Genomic DNA, 9,853 nt, shown 5'->3' on the forward strand with positions numbered 1-9,853 from the left:
GATAGGCCAGTGAGGAAAGGTAGTAAAGAAATAAGCTACAACCGTACTTGGAAAGGTAGGATGCTATAAGCCCAAAGACCTCAAACAAGGAAAGATAGGCCAGTGAGGAAAGGTAGTAAAGAAATAAGCTACAACCATACTTGGAAAGGTAGGATGCTATAAGCCCAAAGACCTCAAACAAGGAAACATAGGCCAGTGAGGAAAGGTAGTAAAGAAATAAGCCACGACCGTACTTGGAAAGGTAGGATGCTATAAGCCCAAAGGCCTCTAACAGGGAAAAATAGGTCAGTGAGGATAAGAAGTAAAGAAATAAGCTACAACCGTACTTGGAAAGGTAGGATGCTATAAGCCCAAAGGCCTCAAACAAGGAAAGATAGGCCAGTGAGGAAAGGTAGTAAAAAAATAAGCTACAACCATACTTGGAAAGGTAGGATGCTATAAGCCCAAAGACCTCAAACAAGGAAAGATAGGCCATTGAGGAAAGGTAGTAAAAAAATAAGCTACAACCGTACTTGGAAAGGTAGGATGCTATAAGCCCAAAGGCCTCAAACAAGGAAAGATAGGCCAGTGAGGAAAGGTAGTAAAAAAATAAGCTACAACCGTACTTAGAAAGGAAGGATGCTATAAGCCCAAAGACCTCAAAAAAAGGAAAGATAGGCCAGTGAGGAAAGGTAGTAAAGAAATAAGCTACAAACGTACTTGGAAATTAGGATACTATAAGCCCAAAGGCCTCTAACAAGGAATGATAGGCCAGTGAGGAAAAGTAGTAAAGAAACAAGCTACAACCGTACTTGGAAAGGTAGGATGCTATAAGCCCAAAGACCTCAAACAAGGAAAGATAGGCCAGTGAGGAAAGGTAGTAAAGAAATAAGTTACAACCGTACTTGGAAAGGTAGGATGCTATAAGGCCAAAGGCCTCAAACAAGGAAAGATAGGCCAGTGAGGAAAGGTAGTAAAGAAATAAGCAACAACCGTACTTGGAAAGTAAGATACTATAAGCCCAAAGGCCTCTAACAAGGAATGATAGGCCAGTGAGGAAAAGTAGTAAAGAAATAAGCTACAACCGTACTTGGAAAGGTAGGATGCTATAAGCCCAAAGGCCTCTAACAAGGAAAGATAGGCCAGTGTGGAAAAGTAGTAAAAAAATAAGCTACAACCGTACATGGAAAAGTACAATGCTATAAGCCCAAAGGCCTAAAACAAGGAAAGATAGGACAGTGAGGAAAGGTAGTAAAGAAATAAGCTACAACCGTATTTGGAAAGGAAGGATGCTATAAGCCCAAAGACCTCAAACAAGGAAAGATAGGCCAGTGAGGAAAGGTAGTAAAGAAATAAGCTACAACCGTACTTGGAAAGGTAGGATGGCATAAGCCCAAAGGCCTCAAACAAGGAAAGATAGGCCAGTGAGGAAAGGTAGTAAAGAAATAAGCTACAACTGTACTTGGAAAAGTAGGATGCTATAAGCCCAAAGACCTCAAACAAGGAAAGATAGGCCAGTGAGGAAAAGTAGTAAAGAAATAAGATAGACCCGTACTTGGAAAGGTAGGATGCTATAAGCCCAAAGGCCTCAAACAAGGAAAGATAAGCCAGTGAGGAAAGGTAGTAAAGAAATAAGCTACACCTGTACTTGGAAAGGTAGGATGCTATAAGCCCAAAGACCTCAAACAAGGAAAGATAGGCCAGTGAGGAAAAGTAGTAAAGAAATAAGATAGAACCGTACTTGGAAAGGTAGGATGCTATAAGCCCAAAGGCCTCAAACAAGGAAAGATAGGCCAGTGAGGAAAGGTAGTAAAGAAATAAGCTACAACCGTACTGGGAAAGGTAGGATGCTATAAGCCCAAAGGCCTCAAACAAGGAAAGATAGGCCAGTGAGGAAAGGTAGTAAAGAAATAAGCTAAAACTGTACTTGGAAAGGTAGGATGCTAGAAACCCAAAGACCTCAAACAAGGAAAGATAGGCCAGTGAGGAAAGGTAGTAAAGAAATAAGCTACGACCGTACTTGGAAAGGTAGGATGCTATAAGCCCAAAGGCCTCAAATAAGGAAAGATAGGCCAGTGAGGAAAGATAGTAAAGAAATAAGATAGAACCGTACTTGGAAAGGTAGGATGCTATAAGCCCAAAGGCCTCAAACAAGGAAAGATAGGCCAGTGAGGAAAGGTAGTAAAGATATAAGCTACAACCGTACTTGGAAAGGTAGGATGCTATAAGCCCAAAGGCCTCAAACAAGGAAAGATAGGCCAGTGAGGAAAGGTAGTAAAGAAATAAGCTACAACCGTACTTGGAAAGGTAGGATGCTATAAGCCCAAAGGCCTCAAACAAGGAAAGATAGGCCAGTGAGGAAAGGTAGTAAAGAAATAAGCTACAACCGTACTTGGAAAGGTAGGATGCTATAAGCCCAAACACCTCAAACAAAGAAAGATAGGCCAGTGAGGAAAGGTAGTAAAGAAATAAGCTACACCTGTACTTGGAAAGGTAGGATGCTATATGCCCAAAGACCTCAAACAAGGAAAGGTAGTAAAGAAATAAGCTACGACCGTACTTGGAAAGGTAGGATGCTATAAGCCCAAAGGCCTCAAATAAGGAAAGATAGGCCAGTGAGGAAAGATAGTAAAGAAATAAGATAGAACCGTACTTGGAAAGGTAGGATGCTATAAGCCCAAAAGCCTCAAACAAGGAAAGATAGGCCAGTGAGGAAAGGTAGTAAAGAAATAAGCTACAACCGTGCTTGGAAAGGTAGGATGCTATAAGCCCAAAGTCCTCTAACAGGGAAAAAAAAGTCAGTGAGGATAGGAAGTAAAGAAATAAGCTACATCCCTAGTTAGAACAGTAAGATGCTATAAGCCCAAAGGCCTCAAACAAGGAAAGATAGGCCAGTGAGGAAAGGTAGTAAAGAAATAAGCTACAACCGTACTTGGAAAGGTAGGATGCTATAAGCCCAAAGGCCTCTAACAAGAAAAGAAAGGCCAGTGAGGAAAAGTAGTAAAGAAATAAGCTACAACCGTACTTGGAAAAATAGGATGCTATAAGCCCAAAGGCCTCAAACAAGGAAAGATAGGCCAGTGAGGAAAAGTAGTAAAGAAATAAGCTACAACCGTACTTGGAAAGGTAGGATGCTATAAGCCCAAAGACCTCAAACAAGGAAAGATAGGCCAGTGAGGAAAAGTAGTAAAGAAATAAGCTACAACCGTACTTGGAAAGGTAGGATGCTATAAGCCCAAAGACCTCAAACAAGGAAAGATAGGCCAGTGAGGAAAGGTAGTAAAGAAATAAGCTACAACCGTACTTGGAAAGGTACGATGCTATAAGCCCAAAGACCTCAAACAAGGAAAGATAGGCCAGTGAGGAAAGGTAGTAAAGAAATAAGATAGAACCGTACTTGGAAAGGTAGGATGCTATAAGCCCAAAGGCCTCTAACAGGGAAAAATAGGCCAGTAAGGAAAAGTAGTAAAGAAATAAGCTACAACCGTACTTGGAAAGGTAGGATGCTATAAGCCCAAAGGCCTCTAACAGGAAAAAATAGGTCAGTGAGGAAAAGTATTAAAGAAATAAGCTACAACCGTACTTGGAAAGGTAGGATGCTATAAGCCCAAAGACCTCAAACAAGGAAAGATAGGCCAGTGAGGAAAGGTAGTAAAGAAATAAGCTACAACCGTACTTAGAAAGGTAGGATGCAATAAGCCCAAAGACCTCAAACAAGGAAAGATAGGCCAGTGAGGAAAGGTAGTAAAGAAATAAGATAGAACCGTACTTGGAAAGGTAGGTTGCTATAAGCCCAAAGGACTCTAACAGGGAAAAATAGGCCAGTGAGGAAAAGTAGTAAAGAAATAAGCTACAACCGTACTTGGAAAGGTACGATGCTATAAGCCCAAAGATCTCAAACAAGGAAAAATAGGTCAGTGAGGAAAAGTATTAAAGAAATAAGCTACAACCGTACTTGGAAAGGTAGGATGCAATAAGCCCAAAGGCCTCTAACAGGGAAAAATAGGCCAGTGAGGAAAAGTAGTAAAGAAATAAGCTACAACCGTACTTGGAAAGGTACGATGCTATAAGCCCAAAGACCTCAAACAAGGAAAAATAGGTCAGTGAGGAAAAGTATTAAAGAAATAAGCTACAACCGTACTTGGAAAGGTAGGATGCTATAAGCCCAAATGCCTCTAACAGGGAAAAATAGGCCAGTGAGGAAAAGTAGTAAAGAAATAAGCTACAACCGTACTTGGAAAGGTAGGATGCTATAAGCCCAAAGGCCTCTAACAGGGAAAAATAGGCCAGTGAGGAAAAGTAGTAAAGAAATAAGCTACAACCGTACTTGGAAAGGTAGGATGCTATAAGCCCAAAGACCTCAAACAAGGAAAGATAGGCCAGTGAGGAAAGGTAGTAAAGAAATAAGATAGAACCGTACTTGGAAAGGTAGGATGCTATAAGCCCAAAGACCTCAAACAAGGAAAGATAGGCCAGTGAGGAAAGGTAGTAAAGAAATAAGCTACAACCGTACTTGGAAAGGTACGATGCTATAAGCCCAAAGACCTCAAACAAGGAAAAATAGGTCAGTGAGGAAAAGTATTAAAGAAATAAGCTACAACTGTACATGGAAAGGTAGGATGCTATAAGCCCAAAGGCCTCTAACAGGGAAAAATAGGCCAGTGAGGAAAAGTAGTAAAGAAATAAGCTACAACCGTACTTGGAAAGGTAGGATGCTATAAGCCCAAAGACCTCAAACAAGGAAAAATAGGTCAGTGAGGAAAAGTATTAAAGAAATAAGCTAGAACCGTACTTGGAAAGGTAGGATGCTATAAGCCCAAAGCCCTCTAACAGGGAAAGATAGGCCAGTGAGGAAAGGTAGTAAAGAAATAAGCTACAACCGTACTTAGAAAGGTAGGATGCTATAAGCCCAAAGACCTCAAACAAGGAAAGATAGGCCAGTGAGGAAAGGTAGTAAAGAAATAAGCTACAACCGTACTTGGAAAGGTACGATGCTATAAGCCCAAAGACCTCAAACAAGGAAAAATAGGTCAGTGAGGAAAAGTATTAAAGAAATAAGCTACAACCGTACTTGGAAAGGTAGGATGCTATAAGCCCAAAGGCCTCTAACAGGGAAAGATAGGCCAGTGAGGAAAGGTAGTAAAGAAATAAGCTACAACCGTACTTGGAAAGGTAGGATGCTATAAGCCCAAAGACCTCAAACAAGGAAAGATAGGCCAGTGAGGAAAGGTAGTAAAGAAATAAGATAGAACCGTACTTGGAAAGGTAGGATGCTATAAGCCCAAAGGACTCTAACAGGGAAAAATAGGCCAGTGAGGAAAAGTAGTAAAGAAATAAGCTACAACCGTACTTGGAAAGGTACGATGCTATAAGCCCAAAGACCTCAAACAAGGAAAAATAGGTCAGTGAGGAAAAGTATTAAAGAAATAAGCTACAACCGTACTTGGAAAGGTAGGATGCTATAAGCCCAAAGGCCTCTAACAGGGAAAAATAGGCCAGTGAGGAAAAGTAGTAAAGAAATAAGCTACAACCGTACTTGGAGAGGTAGGATGCTATAAGCCCAAAGACCTCAAACAAGGAAAGATAGGCCAGTGAGGAAAGGTAGTAAAGAAATAAGCTACAACCGTACTTAGAAAGGTAAGATGCTATAAGCCCAAAGACCTCAAACAAGGAAAGATAGGCCAGTGAGGAAAGGTAGTAAAGAAATAAGATAGAACCGTACTTGGAAAGGTAGGATGCTATAAGCCCAAAGACCTCAAACAAGGAAAGATAGGCCAGTGAGGAAAAGTAGTAAAGAAATAAGCTACAACCGTACTTGAAAAGGTAGGATGCTATATGCCCAAAGACCTCAAACAAGGAAAGATAGGCCAGTGAGGAAAAGTAGTAAAGGAATAAGCTACAACCGTACTTGGAAAGGTAGGATGCTATAAGCCCAAAGACCTCAAACAAGGAAAGAAAGGCCAGTGAGGAAAGGTAGTAAAGAAATAAGCTACAACCGTACTTAGGAAGGTAGGATGCTATAAGCCCAAAGACCTCAAACAAGGAAAGATAGGCCAGTGAGGAAAGGTAGTAAAGAAATAAGATAGAACCGTACTTGGAAAGGTAGGATGCTATAAGCCCAAAGGACTCTAACAGGGAAAAATAGGCCAGTGAGGAAAAGTAGTAAAGAAATAAGCTACAACCGTACTTGGAAAGGTACGATGCTATAAGCCCAAAGACCTCAAACAAGGAAAGATAGGCCAGTGAGGAAAAGTAGTAAAGAAATAAGCTAAAACCGTACTTGGAAAGGTAGGATGCTATAAGCCCAAAGGCCTCTAACAGGGAAAAATAGGTCAGTGAGGATAGGAAGTAAAGAAATAAGCGACATCCCTAGTTACAACAGTAGGATGCTATAAGCCCAAAGGCCTCAAACAAGGAAAAGTAGGCCAGTGAGGAAAGGTAGTAAAGAAATAAGCTACAACCGTACATGGAAAGGTAGGATGCTATAAGCCCAAAGGCCTCAAACAAGGAAAGATAGGCCAGTGAGGAAAGGTAGTAAAGAAATAAGCTACAACCGTACTTGGAAAGGTAGGATGCTATAAACCCAAAGGCCTCTAACAGGGAAAGATAGGCCAGTGAGGAAAGGTAGTAAAGAAATAAGCTACAACCGTACTTGGAAAGGTAGGATGCTATAAGCCCAAAGACCTCAAACAAGGAAAGATAGGCCAGTGAGGAAAGGTAGTAAAGAAATAAGCTACAACCGTACTTGGAAAGGTAGGATGCTATAAGCCCAAAGGCCTCTAACAAGGAAAGATAGGCCAGTGAAGAAAGGTAGTAAAGAAATAAGCTACAACCGTACTTGGAAAAGTAGGATGCTATAAGCCCAAAGGCCTCAAACAAGGAAAGATAGGCCAGTGAGGAAAGATAGTAAAGAAATAAGCTACAACTGTACTTGGAAAGGTAGGATGCTATAAGCCCAAAGGCCTCAAACAAGGAAAGATAGGCCAGTGACGAAAAGTAGTGAAGAAATAAGCTACAACCGTACATGGAAAGGTAGGATGCTATAAGCCCAAAGACCTCAAACAAGGAAAGATAGACCAGTGAGGAAAGGTACTGAAGAAATAAGCTACAACCGTACTTGGAAAGGTAGGATGCTATAAGCCCAAAGACTTCAAACAAGGAAAGATAGGCCAGTGAGGAAAGGTAGTGAAGAAATAAGCTACAACCGTACTTGGAAAGGTAGGATGCTATAAGCCCAAAGACCTCAAACAAGGAAAGATAGGCCAGTGAGGAAAGGTAGTGAAGAAATAAGCTACAACCGTACTTGGAAAGGTAGGATGCTATAAGCCCAAAGACCTCAAACAAGGAAACATAGGCCAGTGAGGAAAGGTAGTGAAGAAATAAGCTACAACCGTACTTGGAAAGGTAGGATGCTATAAGCCCAAAGACCTCAAACAAGGAAAGATAGGCCAGTGAGGAAAGGTAGTGAAGAAATAAGCTACAACCGTACTTGGAAAGGTAGGATGCTATAAGCCCAAAGACCTCTAACAAGGAAAGATAGGCCAGTGAGGAAAGGTAGTAAAGAAATAAGCTACAACCGTACTTGGAAAGGTTGGATGCCATAAGCCCAAAGACCTCTAACAAGGAAAGATAGGCCAGTGAGGAAAGGTTGTAAAGAAATAAGCTACAACCGTACTTGGAAAGGTTGGATGCTATAAGCCCAAAGACCTCAAACAAGGAAAGATAGGCCAGTGAGGAAAGGTAGTAAAGAAATAAGCTACAACCGTACTTGGAAAGGTTGGATGCCATAAGCCCAAAGACCTCTAACAAGGAAAGATAGGCCAGTGAGGAAAGGTAGTAAAGAAATAAGCTACAACCGTACTTGGAAAGGTAGGATGCCATAAGCCCAAAGACCTCAAACAAGGAAAGATAGGCCAGTGAGGAAAGGTAGTAAAGAAATAAGCTACAACCGTACTTGGAAAGGTTGGATGCCATAAGCCCAAAGACCTCAAACAAGGAGAGATAGGCCAGTGAGGAAGGTAGTAAAGAAATAAGCTACAACCGTACTTGGAAAGGTAGGATGGCATAAGCCCAAAGGCCTCAAACAAGGAAAGATAGGCCAGTGAGGAAAGGTAGTAAAGAAATAAGCTACAACCGTACTTGGAAAGGTAGGATGGCATAAGCCCAAAGACCTCAAACAAGGAAAGATAGGCCAGTGAGGAAAGGTAGTAAAGAAATAAGCTACAACCGTACTTGGAAAGGTAGGATGCTATAAGCCCAAAGACCTCTAACAAGGAAAGATAGGCCAGTGAGGAAAGGTAGTAAAGAAATAAGCTACAACCGTACTTGGAAAGGTAGGATGGCATAAGCCCAAAGACCTCTAACAAGGAAAGATAGGCCAGTGAGGAAAGGTAGTAAAGAAATAAGCTACAACCGTACTTGGAAAGGTAGGATGCCATAAGCCCAAAGACCTCAAACAAGGAAAGATAGGCCAGTGAGGAAGGTAGTAAAGAAATAAGCTACAACCGTACTTGGAAAGGTAGGATGGCATAAGCCCAAAGGCCTCAAACAAGGAAAGATAGGCCAGTGAGGAAAGGTAGTAAAGAAATAAGCTACAACCGTACTTGGAAAGGTAGGATGCTATATGCCCAAAGACCTCAAACAAGGAAAGATAGGCCAGTGAGGAAAGGTAGTAAAGAAATAAGCTACAACCGTACTTGGAAAGGTAGGATGCTATAAGCCCAAAGACCTCAAACAAGGAAAGATAGGCCAGTGAGGAAAGGTAGTAAAGAAATAAGCTACAACCGTACTTGGAAAGGTAGGATGCCATAAGCCCAAAGACCTCAAACAAGGAAAGATAGGCCAGTGAGGAAAGGTAGTAAAGAAATAAGCTACAACCGTACTTGGAAAGGTTGGATGCCATAAGCCCAAAGACCTCAAACAAGGAGAGATAGGCCAGTGAGGAAGGTAGTAAAGAAATAAGCTACAACCGTACTTGGAAAGGTAGGATGGCATAAGCCCAAAGGCCTCAAACAAGGAAAGATAGGCCAGTGAGGAAAGGTAGTAAAGAAATAAGCTACAACTGTACTTGGAAAGGTAGGATGCTATGAGCCCAAAGGCCTCCAACAGGGAGAAATAGGCCAGTAAGGATAGGAAGTAAAAAAGAAATTAATTAATGGAGAAGTAATGACCAACTACAAAAATATTTCAAGAACAGTAACATTAAAGTAGATATTTCATATACAAACTATAACAACTTCAAATCAACAAAGGGGAAGAGAAATAAGAGTGTGTAGCCTCAAAGCAAGAGAACATTCATTCGAACTCAACAAAATGAATATTTACTTCCAAGAGCAGATAGATGCCAAAGTTCCTTCATCGTGGATGGAGTTCAATTCAAGCAATTCCTTCCTCTCGATAGACTACAAAAAGCAACGCTCGTGAGACTGCATTTATACAAGGCAGCCGATCCCTTATCAAGGAAGTTCAGGGAATCTCCTTATCAATTTCATTGCAACGCAATTTATTTAGACAAAAAAGTTGCTTTGTACTGGTCTTGATCATCAATTCGAGTTCTCAGAACACTAATTTGTTCTATACACAACTTCCTTTGGGTCTAAATAGAAATAAAAAAAAAATAAGAAATTCGTTATCGTTTGTAGTTTCAGGAAGACTTTAAAAAAGAAATTCTCTCTGATGGCTTAATATAACTCAAAAAATTTAATTTTCCTAAATTTACACACACATTATATATATACATATATATATATATATATATATATATATATATATATATATATATATATATATATATATATATATATATATATATATATATATATATATATATATATATATATATATATATATAATGACAGATAATAGATGTACAGAA

General features: G+C 40.4%; 1 protein-coding gene across 3 annotated transcripts in view; it reads right to left on the reverse strand.

Annotated features, from left to right (window-relative positions):
• LOC137615198 (perlucin-like protein) overlaps window positions 1-9,430 on the reverse strand; it is a 22,875-nt gene extending 13,445 nt beyond the window's left edge. For all 3 annotated transcript variants that reach the window (XM_068344852.1, XM_068344851.1, XM_068344853.1), the window contains exon 1: window positions 9,304-9,430. In XM_068344852.1, the coding sequence (XP_068200953.1) occupies window positions 9,304-9,337 (34 nt within the window). In that variant the 5' untranslated portion in view covers window positions 9,338-9,430. The remainder of the gene's footprint in view (window positions 1-9,303) is intronic.
• Between the last annotated feature and the right edge of the window lie 423 nt (window positions 9,431-9,853).

Source organism: Palaemon carinicauda, chromosome 21 (assembly GCF_036898095.1).
Source record: "Palaemon carinicauda isolate YSFRI2023 chromosome 21, ASM3689809v2, whole genome shotgun sequence".
Classification (NCBI taxonomy): domain Eukaryota; kingdom Metazoa; phylum Arthropoda; class Malacostraca; order Decapoda; family Palaemonidae; genus Palaemon; species Palaemon carinicauda.